Source organism: Chinchilla lanigera, unplaced genomic scaffold (assembly GCF_000276665.1).
Source record: "Chinchilla lanigera isolate Chin_1 unplaced genomic scaffold, ChiLan1.0 scaffold00053, whole genome shotgun sequence".
Lineage (NCBI taxonomy): Eukaryota > Metazoa > Chordata > Mammalia > Rodentia > Chinchillidae > Chinchilla > Chinchilla lanigera.
The window spans coordinates 2,430,632-2,448,671 of NW_004955454.1; the positions used below are offsets into that span (position 1 = coordinate 2,430,632).

The window sequence follows — 18,040 nt, forward strand, 5'->3', positions numbered from 1 at the left end:
AACCCCGGCCCGCGCCGCCGGAGACCACCAGGGCCCGACTTCAAGGGCCCCCAGTTCCCTAACCCCCATCCGTGAACCGAAGCCTCGAAGCCCCTAAGCCTGACCCTTGACCCTCGCCCCGGAAGTCAGGGTGACTAGGAAGTTCCGGCTGGATCCCTAGGCGACCGGCTGGCCCGACCTAGGGGGCGGGGCTTCTAGCCTGGGCAGGTTGGCACGGCAGGTGAGGCAGGCAGGTGAGGCTGGCGAGGCGGTGCCAAACCGGGGCAGGGCTGGGCCTGGGGACCCAGTACACACGGGGCACCCCCTCAACACACGGAGTCACGCCTTACACCCAGCCTTCTTCCACCAATCACCCCACTCTCACCCACTCCATGTACTTGGGACCGCATAGGCCCTCCTGGGAGCCCCCCACAACCTCCCATACCTGCACACTCAGACACATAGGGGACATACACACAAGGGAGCCTGGGGTAATTTAATCTCATGCACCCTAACCCCACAAGCACAGGAGACCCCCATTGACACAGAATCCTACAGGTACACATGCCTCTTCTCAGCGTGACCACCTACCACACCTTGGCTACACAAATAGAGGACGCCAAATGTAAACAGGGGACTTCGTGCCCATTGACCCTGCATGCATGAACATGTACTCTGAAAGCACATGTTGGGACCCCTCACATGTTGGGACATGTATACCTAGAGTTCCTTTCACACCCAGACCCTGCACGCACCACTCCCCACACAGAGACCTCATTCACACATCAACCCCCCCCCACACCACCCCTAGTTTGTAAATGCAAGCCCTAATTGCCCCTGGGTGCCCCAGTCTGCCTACGTTCCCCTCAGGCCCCCGCTGGCAACCCCTTCTCATTAGGCCCTGCTCTGTGTTCAGCCATCCCAAGTCAGCTCTTGCCCGCCACTCCTACACCAAGTGCTCAGTCCCTGCCACCCTGCCTGAGTCTTTTCTCCCAGCCAGCCTTGGTCACCTCCTGTTCCTTGTCCCTCTCAACCATTTTTGTCCTAGCGCCAGGGTCACTCCCCATTTTATTAAGTTGTTCCCCACTCAGCAACACCGCACAGGTGTGGGATCAGAGCAGCGCTGGGGCAATTACATAGCATAGGCCTCCTGTGCAGTGGGGGAAGTGGGAAGCTCCGGGAGGACCCTTACTCTCCCTGCAGCAGGTAGGGGAGGCCTCTCAGGAGAAATGAACTTGGGTGAGCCTGGTGGACGAGGGAGAAGGGTACTGCTTCCAGGATCTGACCACAGCACCTGTTGAGGCCAGGATAAGAGATCTGTGGAGGGAGAGGGGTCAGGCTCTGGAGCATCACCACAGGCACAAAGACTGCACAGCACAGTTCTGCTCAGACAAGTCCATCAGATCCAGCTGTCCAGCTGGTGGCCTGGTGTTTGAGCAGGAAGATGGGTGCTGAACATTAGACTCTGGGGCCCCAAACGACAAGCTAAAGGAGGGGTAGAGGGGGCAGGCATGTGAGGGTGAAGGGACATGGTCTTGTCATGCATTCCTGAGGAAGCTGCTTCGGCAGATGGGTGGACCAGGCAGGTGGCTAGGAAGTATCTGGGGGAGCCTTAAGTTCTTACTGTCTGCCCAGCTTACGGTGGTGTACAGTGCTGTTCCCCACTGCCCCTGCCCTGTTCCAGGAGAATGAACACTAAGATGGGCGGAACCAAAGAGGCATCAGGGAAGTGGCAGACATCCCTCTCTGGGTCCAAACGAAGAGCTGCTGCTGGTGAGTGCACCCTGACCTCCAGAGCACCGCCACCCAAACCCTGACTTGTGAGACCCTCTGCAGCTCCCTGGGACCCACCATCTGAGAATGGCTATCCCCCCAAGAGTGGGCTTCAGGGGATTTCTGTTGACTTGCATGTAACAGACTGAGGGTGCAGAGCTCAGATGTCTGCAGCAGCCCTTGGTCCTGAGCCTTGTAGCTTTGGGGCTGGGCACAGTGCTCAGATAAACGCAGCTTTAGAGCCATGGAGGTGGGAAGGGAGCAGGAGCCAGTGGAGCGAGCTCTGCTGGCCAAAAATGATCTTGAAAAAGAGCAGGGCTTGATTCCAACTTGGGAAATCTCAGGTAAGGACTGCATGTGGTCTGCTGTAACTCTGCTCCATTCCCTTGACTGCTGCTTCAGTCTCAGACCACCTTCCCATAGCCGCTTCCAGTTGAATGGTGACAGCTCACCTAGACTGGGTCCTACTGACGGTCAGTCGGGAAGGGGACCTCCCCTGTGTCCACCCACTTCCGGCAGCTATCCCACCCCCATCCCCTGAGTCCCATTTGCTTTCTGTCATAGCTGCAAACACTTCCCAGGCTGGACCTCTATGGCCCTTTGCATCCCTTGCATCCCACCGTGGCCTGCCTGGGGTTTGTGCTTGCTGAGAGAATACCGCCCCCCCCAGTCTCAGACACACCCTTGCAGCTTGAGGTGGGCCTGGCCCCAGCCCCTGGACCCCAGAGTTCCTAGGTTCCCAGAAGCTAGTGGGGTAGTGGTGACTCTTCCTCATCAAGCCAGGGTTAGATCCTGGTTGCCCAAAATAGCCCCAGCAGCGTCTGAGGCTGGCACTCCTTCAGGAAGTAGGATAATGGGCACAGGCACCGCGTGCTGCCTCCATGATCTCAAGTCTGGTCCTGCATTGCCGTAAACAGGGGGCAGGGCAGTCAACAAGAAGCTGGCCAGGAACTAGGGGGGTGTTCCTCAGTTCTACTGGTTCCATTGTGTACACCCAGACCCTCCCCCCGTGCCTCAGCCTGCACACTGGCTGCCAGCTGTCTGGGGCCGGGATGCCTGGGTACTCTGTAGGAACATGTCTGTCCCCAAACAAGAGCCCTCCCTCAGTGACCTTTGTCCACCAAGCATTGAATGGCTTGGGAAGGCCTGCTATCCTTGGTCTTGGCAGTGCCTTACGTGGTGGGCACCAGCCCCCATTGGCAAATGTGAACATTTGCCAAAGCAGCCAAAGCAGCCTGGCATCTGTAAGATGCTCAAGTGGCCACCTCACCAACAGACTGGCCCGAGCCCCTCCCATCCTTCCCAGGCCTTACCTGGCCTTGGGTCTGCAGTGCCTCGAGGCCCTCACTCCGGAGCTGCTCCAGGGCCATAGCCAGCTGCAGCCCCTCCATGTGCACCCAGGCCTGCTCTTCCTGTAGCTGCTGCAGCCACAGTTGCTCCTCCTGTAGCTGCTGCAACCACACTTGCTCCTCCTGCCATAGCTGCATCTGTAGCTGGACCTGCCGCCTTCGGTCCTCCAGCAGCAGCTGCTCTTGGGCCAGGCACAGCTGGACATTATGGAGCCTCAGTAGTTCAGGGCCCAGGGCCAGTGCTGGGCCTGTAGCTCCACAGCCCTCCATGTGCTGGGGCAGAGCCAGCACCAGCTCAGACCCTGAAGCAGCGGCCTGCACTGGCTGCTCTGGTCCGGCTGTCCTGGGGTGTCCCTGGGGAGCCAGCTGGGTGCTGGTCACGTGCCCTATCTGGGCCACCCCCACCTGGTCCCACGGGCCCCCTGTGGCAGGGGGCGGAGGGCTGGCCTCAGGGCCCTGTTGCCCCACTTCCCGCTGGGCCCGGCCCGCCCTCCTGCCTCGAGATTTGCGAGCTCTACGTTTCCCAGACATGGCCCTAGCTCCGGCACCTCTTTCACCAGATGTCTGTTCCCCAGGGCCTGGCTCATCAACGGGCGCCTCAGTCAGGTGGTTCAGACGGCATCCAAGAGGCCACAGTGGGCCCCCCTCCCCACTACACTTGCCCTCTGCTCCTTCGTCCCAGGAGCCTGCCCTGCCCCTCAGCCCCTCAGCTGCGCAGCAGCACTTCGGCTCTGGCTCTGTCTGTGGGCCTTTCGGGGCCCCACTCAGCTGGGCCAGATCGCGATGGGAAGTTTATAGGGACTCGGCAGCGTGGCAGCTCAGCCAGGCCCAAAAGGCTGACTAACCTGCTGACACAGGGTGCAGGACTTTACAGGCCACAGGCCTTGCTGGCCAGACAGGGAGGGAGACAGGGAAACTGGAGGCGGCTCTCAGTCGCTAGATGTGGTGCAGGATGACGTGCCTGGTCCTGCCTGGGCGGCACTGAGGCCCCCCACCCCCTCCTCGGCTCCACCCCTGGTCGCGGGAAATTCAAACCGTGGCCACCACTGGGCCAGGAGCTGCATCCTGGCTGCACTGACCCTCCGGACCCAGACATTAGATGGCCACGAAGCCCCCAGCCCACCCTGAGCAATTCCTCAGGCCCAGACCCAGACACCCTGGAGCCCTGAGCTTGTCTTGAGTTTGCCCTCGTAGAAAGCCTACACAGTGGTCTCTGGCCATACTGTGGCCTGTTGAAGACTGGGCCTTTGAAGGCCTAGACGGCATGTTAAGGACTGAGATGGGCAGGAAGAATCTAGCCTGTTCCTGAGTGTGGACGCACCGGCTGACATTCTGGTTGGGACCCAGCAACTTCCCCTTTCCCAGACAAGGCCTAAGGAGCCCTCATCTGGCCTGCCTTTGAGTTCTCCAGGTGGGGGTGAGGGTCCAGGACCAGCTTCAACATTGGGGTTCCCCTGGCTTCCTGTTGGGAGGGTGGGGCTTCAACAGGCCTCCTCCCCAGCATTTTCCCAGCCCCGGGCCGCTGACTCACACCCAAGCCCAGGGCCCCTCACTGGCTGGACTGGTTTGCCTGGCCCGGCCCAACCCAGTGCACACCCCCTTGTCCAGAAGCCTTCAGAGTAGATGGAGAGCACTTGCCCTGGGAATGCTGTACTGGACAGAGCTGGGAGGGACAGGAGGACCAAAGGCCACTGGTCTGGGTGGGGTCAGGTGGGCAGGATGGGGCAAGGGGAGCCAGTACAGTCCTTCCTGGGGCTGCAACATGCCTACCCCTGGTCTCACAGGCCTGAGCTCTGAGTTCCAAGTACAGGGGCAGTTCTCCCTGCTGGCCCTCAGGGTCACCGGGGGCAGGGTGGTATTTGTTGGAGGACGCCTCCAGGCTGCTCATTAAAGCTGTCTCGAGCTTGCCCCACTAGGAGGCTGTGTATAGGAGCTCCCTGCTGCTGTCCCACAAATGTCCTATAAATTCCTCCTGAGGTTGGGGTGGGGGTGTTTCATACCCTAACTTCCCTGACGGCAGCTTTCCTCAGGGAAGCCCGGTGGGAACCGCCAGCTGCAGAGGAAGACTGGCCAGCAGGCGAGGGGCCCTGCGAACCCTGAGCGCCCAGAAGCTCCTACAGGTGAGCGTGTCCCCATGGGAACGGGGCTGTCCTAAACCAGCCACGCATGATGTGCGCGAACGGGCGCTTACCTATGCAGTTGTGTGAATGCACAGGCTTGTAAGCGCGTGCGTGCACACACGTAGGTACGCGCGCGCACGCTGGGAGCCGGCCCGCGGCACGCCCTCCGTTGTGAGCCCCTCCCGGCGTCGGCAAAGTTGCGGACTCTCACCGCTCTCACTGCCCCACCTTCGAGTGCCGCCTGCCCGTCGGAAACACCCTGTCCCTCGGTGCCTCCCGCCCTTGGGGTGGGCGGGGGCGGCCTCCTCCATCTCGTGAGTGTCGCCCTCGGGTGGCAGGGAAGAGTGCAGACTGCCGCGGGGACTCGCTGAGCCCTGGGACAGGTCCCGGGCCTTCCTTCCCGCCTCCAACCGGCTCTGTGCTCTATTTCCTCCAGGGCACACCTTCAGTTCAGACCTCCCTTTGTATTCCAATTCCGAATTCAGTGGCCGCCGAGCCTGCTCCTGGGTGTCCAGATGCCCACCAGCAGATCTGAACCAAATTGCTGGACGACTCCCAGGGCCCTGGCCCAACTAGCTCAGTGGGTTCTTTCCCCTCTCCCTTCTCTGGGTTCCAGGTCTCACCTCTCACCTGGCAGTTCCAGCTGGGCGCACTTGCCACAGCCTCCCACTTGCCTTCCTAGTCTGAGTTACTGGAGCAGCCAGAGGCGGCAGGCTTCACGGGGCGGGGGGTGGGGTGGGGTCCTGCCTTCCCCATCTGGTACCACTGTCGCCTGTCCCCTCCTCCCAGCTCCAGATTAAGGAAGCTGATCATTGTCTGGAGGACAGGGCTGGCCACAGAAGGGTCTGTGAAGTACTGATGGTTATTTTATAATAGTTGTACATGCTTGGTGGACTGAGCTGGATTATGGGTAATGCACAGTGAAGCAGATCCTGTGACATTTAACAGACAGGCTGTGTGGGGAGGCTGTCCTGGTGCCGGAGATTGGCTTGGAGAAGGAGGCAGGAGCACATGCCAAGCTGGCCCCAGGCTGCTGTGCTCAGGGGAGACCAGCACCACTGTGTCTCACTCTTAAATCCTGCCTAATCCTTACATTGACCCTGTGAAATAGCCAGTGGTGGGGCCTGCTTTTGGGGAGCCAGGGGAGAGAGACTCAGATATCCCCCATCTGGCTCTGTCTTGGGAAGTGGGCCTCACAAGATAGTGTCCCCAGTCTTCACAAAAGCCAGGTGCTTGTGAAGACCTGGGGTAGAATGCCGGGCGTGGTGGTGCACGCCTGTAATCCCAGCACTTGGGAGGCTGAGGCAGGAGGATCGTTGTGAGTTCGAGACCAGCCCGGGCTACAAAGTGAGCTCAAGGCCAGCCTGAACTGCATAGCGAGACCCTGTCTCAAAAAGACAAAAACAAAACAAAACAAAACAAAACAAAACCTGGGGTAGAAAGCGACTGTTGGCCCTGGCCCTGCTGGCCACCTTTTGTGGCTACAGGTGGGTTCCAGTTTGGGAGCACTGCTGGGGTGCTGGGACAGCAGGCACAGCTGGCAGGAAGGGACCTATAAGCCTGGAGGATGTCCATTTCAGCGAGTATGGTGGCCTCTTGACGTGGAAAGTGCCAAGTGGAACTGCTGTGTGCAGGTGCAGCTTCGGGGATGGGCGCAGGGAACACTCCATCCTGTGGGCTACTCGCTGGCTTCTTTGGGGAAGGGTCGCTGGGAGTCCATCGCACAGACCGTTGTCACCCTCTGGGCTGTTCCAGGAGGCCACAGGGAGCTTGCTTCTTCTACCTCTCTGTTGCTGCCTGCAAGCCTGTTCTTTCCAACTTTCTGGTTATCTGCTGAGCCACTAGCTAGAGCTGATGAATTGATCATTGTTGGTTCCACAGGGACAGTGTCTTGTTTGGATGGGTCTCCAAAGGAGGATGCTGGCTAACATCCAAAGGACGGTTACGAGGTCCACTGTTTGTCCTGTAACCCTCAGTGGGTGCCCCTCCCCCACAAGGCCATTTCCCCAACGTGTTGATTGACTAAGGGCCAAGCCCAGTCCATTTCCTTCACCATCTACTGCCCCTACAGGTGTCAGTGTCAGAGAGAGAAGTCACTGGGCCATGGACTTTGCTTAGGCCCTCACTTGCCACTCATGCCTTTTCTGTCCTCTGTCCTGTGCCCTGCTGCTGAGGGCTGATGCCGGAGTCCCGGAGCCACAAGCTGGCTTGTAAGGGGACCTGCAGCCTGCTAGAAGCCTTTTTTTTCTGCCATGGGCCACATTCCTTGCTCTGGAACTTCCAAGAACTCTCTAGCCCATAGGCACCCTTCTGCCCTTCGCGTGAAGTCCCAGCAGCCCCATAGGCCTCAGCAACACCTCAGTGGCGCTGGAAAGCTACCAGGCCTCTCAGTGAGTGGGCCGGAGCCGCCCCTCAGATAGGGGATGGCAGTGGAGATGGCGTGCACCTCTCACGTTGCTTTCCTGCTGGACAGAGGCTCCAGCTGCAGTGATCTCTCTCTCATAGGACGCTGGGGTGGCCTCAGCCCTATGGAGCCCTAAAGTCTTCTCCCTGGCCCATCAAGTGTACAGATGATGAAGGTTCCTTGCTTGTCTCCTCGTTCTGTAGCAGTAGTTGCCACAAACCTAGGGTCTTAGGACAGCTCACATGTACTGGGGATCGATCCTGTGACTTAGCAGCCCAACCTGGACCTCACAATCAAGGTGGTGACAAAGTTGTATTCCTTCCTGAAGGGCCAATCTATTTTCCTGCCCTTTTTAGCTTCTGGACCCACACCCCTGGCTTGAGGTCCCTTCCTCCTCCTTTTTGAGACAAGGTCTCACTCTGCAGTTCAGGCTGGCCTTGAACTCATCTTGTAGCACAGGCTTGTCTCCAATGTTCAGTGATCCTCCTGCCTCAGCCTCCTGAGTGCTGGGATTACAGGCATGTGCCACCATGCCTGGTGTGAGGCCCCTTTCTTGATCTTCAGTCAGTAATTGTACCTTTTTTTCTTTTTTTGTACCAGGAATCAAACTCAGGACCTCCAGCTTGCCAGGCAGATTCTGCGCTGAGCTATATCCCTGGCCCAAATGTATCTTTCTCAATCCCCTCCCTTTGCCTCTCCTATTCTGCCTCCCTCTTCCCCTTTTCCACCTTATGACATTGGATCTACCTGGATAATGTAGCATCATCTCCCTATTTTAAGGGCAGCTGATTAGCAACTTTAATTCATTTGCAACCTGAAGCCCCTCCCACCAGCCACATACCCTAACATGTTCAGAGGTTCCAGAGAACAAGACGTGGACATCGTTGGGGGATCACAACATAGGGTCAGAGAGTAACCCTAGCCCCTGGGAGGAGAGTGAAGGTAACCAGCTGTCTTTGTCCCATGAAGGTGAGCTGCATTTGCTCCTTCCCAGGGATGAAGAATAGAGGGAAGCATTTGCTGCCTGGGCAGGTGCTACCAATTGCAGGGGCATTCCGTGGGCACCAGTGAAGAGGCTGCTGCAGGCAGGGGAATTGCTGGTTCCCTACCTGTTCCACTGCAGTCATCCATCGTCTTCCACCATTGCTAATTTGTGTTTGCAAAGGCCAGACAGGTGAATTCACAGAGAGGTAATGGAGCCCACTCCTGCTTCCCTTGCCTTTGATGTTGATATTGATCTCTATATTCCTCCAGGAAAACACTATTTCTAGCTGGTTCACTCTCTTGGTGGAGGGAAGCAGTTTCAAGGATGCCCCCTTGACTCTTCCTTCCATAATGATCGTTACTCCACTGGCCAAAGCGCCCAGTGTCCTGCTGGCAGCGAAGTCTGTGTATCCTGATACATGGGGCAGACCCATAACCCCCATCAGATCTATTGGCGATGGACTGCCTGCTGGCCTGCACTGTATAAACAGAACCATGAGACCTGCCACCCAACTGAATCCACTTATTAGTCCTAACAGGTTTTGGGGTACATATTTAGGGTTTTCCATTAATAAAATCATATCATCTCTAAACAGAGACAGTTTTACTTCTTCCTTTCCAATTTGAATGCCTTTTATTTCTTTTTCTTGCCTGATTGCTCTGGCAGGGACCTCCAGATCTGCGTTAAGTAGAAGAGATGAAAGCAGGCATTCCTTTTCTTAACCTTAAAGGAAAATTTTCAGTCTTTCACTATGGGTATAATGTTCACAGTGGGGTTTTCATACGTGCCTTTTATTGGATCGAGATTTCTTTCTGTTTCCAGTTTGCTGCCTATTTCTGTCATAAAAAGTTGAAGCATTTTGTCAGATTTTTTTTGTTGAAGCTTTTTCTACATCAGTTGAGATGTTCATGTGGGTTTCCCTCACAGTCTCTTAATATGATTAATGTAACATATCACACTGGTTAATTTTCATATGCTGAGCCATCCTTGTACTCCAGAAATAAACCTTGCTTCACCATGGTGTATAACCCTGGCAGTATGCTACCGAACTCAGCTGGCTAGTATTTCCCTGAGGATTTCTGCATCGGTATTGATCTGTACTTTCCTTAGGGCGTCTTTGGCTTCTGTATCAGCTAATGTTGTTCACGTAGCACGAATTAGGAAGGGTCCCTTACTCTTCAACTTAGTAGAAAGGTTGAGAAGGATTGGTATTGCTTCTTATGTGTCACATAGAATTCTCCAGGGAAGAGTTCATATCCAGGATTTATTTGTTGGGAGATTTATTGCTGAAATAATCTTACTAGTTACAGGTCTACTCACACTTTTTTATTTCTTTGTGATTGAGTTTCTTTCGAATTTGTGTTTCTATGAATTTTTCCATTTCTTTTAGGTTGTATAAGTCATTGATGCACAATTGTTCATAGTACTATGTATTATGGTCCTTTCTATTTCTGTAAAATCAGTGCTATCCCCACTTTCATTTCTGATCCTAGGGCTGGGGATATAGCTCAATGACAGAAGCACCTGCCCGGCAAGCACAAGGTTCTGGATTCGATTCACGGTACCAAAAAAAAAAAGTCAGGCCTCATTTCTGACCTTAGTAATTTGTATCTTCTCTTTGTCCATGTAGTTAAAGATTTGTGAATTCTTTTTTTTTTTTTTTTAATTGAGATGGAGTCTCACTATGTTGCCCAAGTTGGCTCTGAACTCACTATGTAGTCCAGGATGGCCTCAAACTCAGAGTGATCTTCCTGCCTCAGCCTCCTGAGTGTTGGGATTACAGGTGTGAGCTACAGTGTCTGGCAAAGTTTGTCAATTCTGATGATCCTTTCAAAAGATGATATTTTGTTTTTATTGACTTTTTTTTATAATATCTATTTCATTTCTCTATTTCCTTCCTTCTGCTATCTTTGGGTTTAGTTCAATCTTATTTTTCTAATTCCTTAAACTGTAAAGTTAGGTTGTTAATATGTTATCTTTCTTGTTTAATTGTGTAATTCCCCTCTTAGCACTGCTTTTGCTCCATCCCATAAGTTTTGGCATGCTATGCTTTGTTTTCAGTTGTCTCCAATTATTTTCCAATTTCCCTTGTGATTTCTTCTTTGATCCATTGTTTGTTTAGGGGTGTGTTGTTTAATTTCCACAATTTTGTTGTGCATTTTCCAGTTTTTCTTCCATTATTGATTTCTTTTTTTTTTTTTTTTTATCTTTTTGAGACAGGGTCTTGCTATGCAGTTCAGGCTGGCCTTGAGCTCACTTTGTAGCCCAGGCTTGTCTCAAACTCACATGATCCTCCTGCCTCAGCCTCACGAGTGCTGGGATTACAGCACTCAGTTAGAATTACTGATTTCTAACTTCAGCTCATGGTAGTCAGAGAAGATACTTTGTATGCTACTTCTAAGAATCACTGGGGGTGTAGCTCAGTGGTGGAATGCATGCAAGACCTTGGGTTTGATCCCAGCACTGATAAAAAAAAAAAAATCCACTGTAACTTAACTTGTGCCCATCGTAGGAAATGTGCCACTTGTACCTGAGAAGGATGTACGCTGCCACTGTGAGGAGTGTTGTATGAGTCTTTAGGTCTGGTGGGTTTATTGTGTTAACTCCTCTATTTCTTTATATATTGTATCAGTCAGGGTTTTACTAGAGAAACAGTAAGATATATAACACAAGATAACACTATATAACACAAGATATATAAATGTATAAGAAATGGCAAGATTGGCTTGGGATGGTCAGCCACATAGTTGGATGAGGAGGTGTGCAGAAGGTGTCTGCACATTGGAGACTGAAGGATTCAGTCTAAGGTCTGGAGTTCACTGCAGTATTCTGCGCAAGTCCTTATCAGAAGGCTGATGGGTCTTTAACAGAAGGCTGAAGGATCCAAGGTGGAAGCCAAAGAGTCTGCACCAGAAGCCAGGAGATGACATCTAAGCTGAAGGGGAAGACTGGAGCTCCTCCAAAGAATGGAAATCCATCTGTCCTTCCCCATTTCCCTTTTATACCATCCAGGTGATGAGCCATCCTAGGGTGGGTCCTCTACACCCTAGAGTGTGGAATTGCTCAGCCGATTTAGTTAAACTTCTAAACTTCTCAAATTGACACACTCCATCAACCACTACAATCCACCGCTTGTCAACTTGGCAACCAGACACATTTCTTTAAACCAATCTCCAGATATAAAGACATGCATATAATTGCACCTAACATGTTATAACTATCCTGCATACAAATGGAAACACACTAATTCCCTCACCAAAATGTTCTGGTTGATGCTTACACTTATCATTTCATAACTTGAACATTATAACACAGGTTTAACAATCCTTAAGACCTAATAGTAAGTCTATCAACATTTTATTATATTAGAACCATATTAGGGGATAAATAGTACAATTACAATTCTCTCTTCTGTAGCTGATCATGTGGTCATAGCTGGTATTTAGAAACTACCTTCTTCCATTACCCATTCTATATTCCATTGATCTTGACATTCAGCAAGCACCTCAGCAGGTGTTGGTTCTTTCCCTGGTGAGTGACCCTTCATTCCTGAAGGCTGTGGACCATTGGTAATTCTGCCTATATTAGGTTGTTGTAGTTTTCCACTGACTTTAATAGGGCATGGTAATATTAACAGGTGCCCTAAGGGATCTCCTGCACTCCGCCTACATTCTTCCTTTCCTCCACTGTGGAGTAGTAGTCCAATTTCCCCTCGATAGACTGGGTCAATCACCCCTGACAACACTGTGACTCCCTTTCTAGCCTCTTTCCTCAGAGGCCAAAATGACCAGGGGGAAGTCTTAGCTTCCAATTCAATGGTATCATTGTTGTGCTTCCTGGTACAAGCCTTCCCCCCTCTAGAATTAAGACTTGTAAGCCAGCAGAACATAAGGTCATGGAGACAAGAAGCAAAAATTTTGCTAGTAGATGACTGGGGTTAATGGTGAGTGGTACCATTCCTACTTCCACCTCTTGATTATTCCTGGCTATGGGAGACACAGTAACATACAGTAGATGCTGATTCAAAGCATATACAGCCTTTTTATCCCAGCCCTGCAAGTTATTGCCAGCTAGCTGGCACTGTAACTATGTCTTCAAAAGACCATTCCACTTTTCTATCAACCCAGCTGCTTGTGGATAATGAGGAACATGGTAAGACCAATAAGTTCCATGAGCATGAACTCACTGTCTCACTTATTTGGCTGTAAAATGTATTCCTTGGTCAGAGGCAATGCTATGTGAAATTCCATGACAGCAGATAAGGCATTCTGTGAGTCCACAGATGGTAGTTTTGGCAGAAGCATTACATACAGCGAAGGTAAATCCATATCCAGAAGATGTGTCTATGCCAGTAAGGACAAAGTGCAGGCCCTTCCATGATGGAAGTGGTCCAATATAATCAACTTGCCAGGAGAATGATGCCATATCGGGGACTCAGTATTGGTCTCTACTGTTGGCATATTCAGCAGTGGCTGTAGCCAGACCAGCCTTGGTGAGTGGGAGTCCATGTTGCTGAGCCCATGCATAACCTCCATCCCTGCCACCATGGCCACTCTGTTCATGGGCCCATTGGGGAGTGACGGGGTGGCTGAAGAAGAAGGTTGGCCACTATCCACAGAATGGGTCATCTTATCCACTTGATTATTAAAAGTTCTCTTTTGCTGATGTCACCTTTTGATGAGCGTATACATGGGAAACAAATATTTTTACATCCTTTGCCCATACAGAGAGGTCTATCCACATATCTCTTCCCCAAATATCTTTTTCACCAACTTTCCAATTATGTTCTTTCCAAATTCCTGACCATCTGGCCAGACCATTGGCTACAGCCCATGAATCAGTATATAGTCACACATCTGGCCATTTCTCCTTCCAGGCAAAATGTACTACCAAGTGCACTGCCCGAAGTTCTGCCCACTGCCACAATTTCCCTTTGCCACTGTCCTTTAGGGATGTCCCAGAGAGGGGCTGTAATGCTGCAGCTGTCCACTTGTGGGTGGTGCCTGCATAGCGTGCAGAGCCATCCATAAACAAGGCCCTAGCCTTTTCTTCCTCTGACAGCTGATCATATGGTACACCCCACAAGGCCATAGGTACACACTGGGAAACAGAAGCAATTGTCTTGGTTACTTTTCTCTCATTGCTGAGACAAAATACCCGACACCCAGAATGAAGGAAGGAAAGGTTTATTTAGCTCACAGTTTGTGGACGCTTCAGTACATACTTGGTTGGCTCCAAGGCAGAGTGGCACACGGCAGAGGACAACAGTTCATGGCAGTGGAAGATAGCAAAAGCAACAGGAGCAAAACGGGAGGAGCAGCAGAGAGCAAGGCTCTTTCCCTCCTGTACATTGTATGCAAACTACCCGCCCCAGGGTGGGTGTAGCACTCACACCCATAATCCCAACATTGGACCATGAATCAATCATAAACTCTAGAAGCCCACCCCATAACTGCATGAGGCTTTGAGGGGACATCCAGACACAAACCATAACAGCAATATAGCAGGCATAGGAGCCAGGAGATGACATCCAAGCTGAAGGAAAAGACTGGTGCTCCTCCGAAGAATGTAAGGAAATCCATCTGTCCTTTCTCATTTCCCTTTTATACCAGCCAAATGATGAGCCACCGTAGGGTGGGTCCTCTATACTCTAGGGTGTAAAATTGCTGAGCTGATTTAGTTAAGCTTCTAAACTTCTCAAGTTGACACAATCAATCAACCACTACATATATCTTCTGTATTATATCTTCTATATTATTGGAGAACTGTTTAAGTCTTCCACCAACTTTGTTAGAATTTGCCTCATATATCCTTTTCTTTCTTTCTTTCTTTCTTCTTCTTTTTTAAATTTTTTTATTTTTTTAAGAGAGAGTCTTGCAGTGTAGTTCAGGCTGGCCTCAAACTCATTATGTAGCTCCAGGCTGGCCTCAGACTTGTGGTGATCCTCCTGCTTCAGCCTTTTGAGTGCTAGGATTATAGGTGCATACCACCACATCTGGCTGCTTCATATATTCTGTGGTCCATCAATCATTAGGTGCACATTTATAGTTGGTACATATTCTTTTTTTTTTTTTTAAAGACAGGGTTTCACTATAGTTCAGGCTGGCCTTGAGCTCACTTTGTTTTTGTTTTTGTTTTGTTTTTTTAAATTTTATTAAGCTCGTTTTTTTTTTAATTTTATCAAGCTCACTTTGTTTTTATGGTTTTTTTTTTTTTTTTAACTTTATCGAGCTCACTGTTTTGTTTGAGACAGGGTCTTTGCTTTGTCTTGAGCTTACTTTGTTGTCCAGGTTGGTTTCAAATTCATGGCAATCCTCCTGCCTCAGCATCCTGAGTGCTGGGATTATAGGCAAGTGCCACCACACTTGGCTGTTGGTGTACATTCTTACAGTATTGAATCTTTTATGATTATATAATGTCCTTTGTCTCTGGTAGGCTTTTTTTAATTTCAAGTTTATTTTGTCTGATAATAACATAGCTACTCCTTCTTTCTTTTTTTTTTTTTTTTTTTTTTTTCTGGTACCGGGAATTGAACTCACGATCTTATGCTTGCCAGGTAGGCGCTGTGCCACTGAGCTAAATCCCCAGCCCCACTACTCCTTCTTTCTTTCCACTACTATTTGCTTTCTACCCTTTCAACCTGCTTGTCTTTGGTTCAAAAGTAGGTCTTTTGTAGACACCATATACTTACAGCACTTTTTGTTTGTTTGTTTTTTGAGACAGGGTCTTGCTATGTACTCCAGGCTGGTCTTGACCTCATGGCAATCCTCCTGCCTCAGCCTCCCAAGTGCTGAGATTCCCACCGTGTTTCATTTATTTTTCATTATGTTATTTTACTTTTCTTTTTTTGGAGATAGTGCCTTGCCGCGTTGCTCAGGCTGGTTTTGAACTCTTGGACTTGAGCATTTTTCTTGGCTCAGTGTTCCAAGTAGCTGGAACCATAGGGCACGTGCCACTGTTCTCACCCATATCAATTTTTTATATTCACTAGCCTTTTATTGTGTGACCTTTGGATTTTATTCAGGGATCAGATATAGTTCCCAAGGTCATGCCCATCCAGACACACCCAGAACTGTGCTTTACTAATCTCCCAGACATCTCTCAAGCCAATCAAGTTGCCAGTCAAGATGAGTCATCACAGATGCTATTGCATTTCCTTCCAGATCTCTGAGTAGAAAAAGTAGACAACAAAGTGCAGGACTCAAAGCTCCCCTCATGGCTCAGGGCACTCCTGACCAAAGATTAAAGCTCCAGCACGTCACACAGAGCAGCTGTAACTCAGGCTTGATTTTGTCCCTTCCCAGCAGGAGGGATCAGGGCACTTCCCAGGATGCCCTAGGCCTTAGAATGGGGTAGCAAAAGCCATAGTAACCTGTCTTTCCTCTTGCAGAGGATATGCTAGTGTGCACCAGGTCACTGGGGGCCCAGAAATGTCGCTGGTATCTTGGAGCCCTGAAGACCTCAATGGCACTTCCTGACTGGGATCCAGCGAGAGGGAGGAGAGGTGCAGAGGCCAAGGCGGGCAGGCATGTTCTACACGTGGCCTGTGCAGCACCCCTGGGAAGAGAGCTGGTCAGTGAGGGCAGGGGCTTTATCTGTGGTGCCTGTCTGCTGTTTCCTCCTGGCCAAAATTCACCGCACAGGGATTTATTTACTCCACTGCATTGTCAAGGAGACATGTCATCTCCCTCCTTGGCCTGCGTGGAAAGCAGGCCTCATGCTGTGCCCTGAGGCACTCTCCAGCTCAGACGTTGTTGGTGGGAGGAGGTAGAGACAGCCTTTAGGGCTCTAACAGAACAGTGGAGAACAGTGAGTAACCAGGACATCTCCTGGCAGCATGAATGTCTGGGGCCGGGTCAGGGCTGGGGGGCTCAAGGCACAGGAGCCTGTTGGCTTCACATAGGCCTTTCCCCACACAGATGTCCCAGCCTCTGGCCTGGACCAGTGGAAGCACCTCTAGATTGTTCCCTTTGTCCTAAGATTTAATCCCTAGCTCTGTAAAACAAAAACAAAATCTATTGCTTTATAGAGCTATACAATTTATTTGTGTATACTGAGGTTATATTCAGAAACCTTCCTAGGCTTGCTTATTATATCTAATAATTTATGAGCAGATTTCCCCCTTCCTCCATTTTAGTCTTACTATGTCACCGAGGCTATCTTCAAACTTGAGGTAATCCTGCCTCAGCCTCCCAAATACTGGCATTACAGATGTGTACCACAATGGCTCTTTTGGATTTTTATGTGCTTAATTATGATTTCCAAATAAAGATAACTTTGGGTTTTTTCTTCCTCCTCACCCTCCTCTTCCTCCTCATCTGCCCTTTTTATTACATCAGCTAGGACTTTCAAAAATATTGTTTAAAAGAAATAAGCATAATACATAACAAGGCCACAGTAACAATGAGCATTCTTACCTCCTTATTAATTCTAAAAACAACACTTTTATTTATTTATTTATTTAGGTCTTTTTTATTTTTTTGAGACAGGGTCTGAGTATGCAGTTCAGGCTGGCCTTGAGCTCACATTGTAGCCCAGGGTGGTTCCGAACTCGAAACGATCCTCCTGGCTCAGCCTCCCGAGTGCTGGGATTACAGGCGTGTGCCACCACGCCCGGCTAAAAACAACACTTAACTTTTCACCATGAAGTATCAGGTTTGTCCAGGATTTTGGTGTCTACCCTCTATTAAATTAAGGAAGGTTCCTCTCATTCCTAGTTTCTGAAGATTTTGTTTTGTTCTGGTATAGAGAATCGAACTCAGGACCTTGCTTGCTCTTGCCAGGCAGGTGCTGTGCACTGAGCTATATCCTCAGCCCTGAAGATTTTTTTTTTCTTCCGGTACCAGGAATCAAACTCACGACCTTGTGCTTGCCACGCAGGCGCTGCGCCGCTGAGCTAAATCCCCAGCCCCAGCCCTGAAGATTTTTAAAAATAAAAAAAGTTGGTATTTGCTAAGTGCTTTTTCTGTTTCCGTAAAGAGGACTGTACACTTTTTCTCAGTTATTGATGTGGTAAATTACTCTCCGTCTGACAGGCTCTGTGGTTCCAGTGGCTCACAATGACTGTGTGGAGCAGGGCTGCAGTGAGTGTTCCCTTCTGGAAAATGGAACAATGGGACACAGTCACACCCACACTCGGCTCCAGTCTTCCCCTGGTCCTGGGAAGTCCCCCTGCCCTGAAACTGGGCTTATTTCTGTGCCCACAAGGAGTTCCTTGGTCTGTCCTTTCCTATGCCCTGACTTTCTGTGGGAAGTTTTTCCTTCTCCTGCCCTCTTTTGGCTCTTTCTGTCACTCTTGTCAGTTTTACTTGCCAACAGAGACAGCCCTCGTTTTTTGTGGAGACTTCTCTCATTCGTTGTAGGTACTTAGGCTTATCAGGCTTGAGTCATGCCATTTTGTCCCGTGAACCAATCAACCAGATCCCACTTT

General features: G+C 50.5%; 2 protein-coding genes across 8 annotated transcripts in view; one reads left to right on the forward strand and one right to left on the reverse strand.

Annotated features, from left to right (window-relative positions):
* The window catches only part of Fam83h (family with sequence similarity 83, member H), a 14,620-nt gene extending 9,239 nt beyond the window's left edge, over positions 1–5,381 (reverse strand). Inside the window, exon 1 of one of the 2 annotated variants that reach the window (XM_005395811.2) lies at positions 5,293–5,381. Coding sequence is in view for 1 of the 2 variants with exons in the window: in XM_005395808.2 (XP_005395865.1) it covers positions 3,066–3,632 (567 nt within the window). In the remaining variant the exon portion in view is untranslated. Of the gene's footprint in view, positions 1–3,065; positions 3,744–5,292 lie in introns of those variants that run through there. The other variant, XM_005395808.2, reaches the window with a different exon arrangement.
* LOC102011174 (putative IQ motif and ankyrin repeat domain-containing protein) overlaps positions 1–18,040 on the forward strand; it is a 33,936-nt gene that overhangs the window by 3,011 nt on the left and 12,885 nt on the right. For 2 of the 6 annotated variants that reach the window (XM_005395804.2, XM_005395806.1), the window contains exons 2-3: positions 1,664–1,752; positions 5,132–5,221. In XM_005395804.2, the coding sequence (XP_005395861.1) occupies positions 1,668–1,752; positions 5,132–5,221 (175 nt within the window). In that variant the 5' untranslated portion in view covers positions 1,664–1,667. Of the gene's footprint in view, positions 1–247; positions 1,186–1,663; positions 1,753–4,637; positions 4,812–5,121; positions 5,222–5,462; positions 5,536–18,040 lie in introns of those variants that run through there. The other 4 variants (XM_013520055.1, XM_013520056.1, XM_005395805.2 and 1 more) reach the window with 3 other exon arrangements.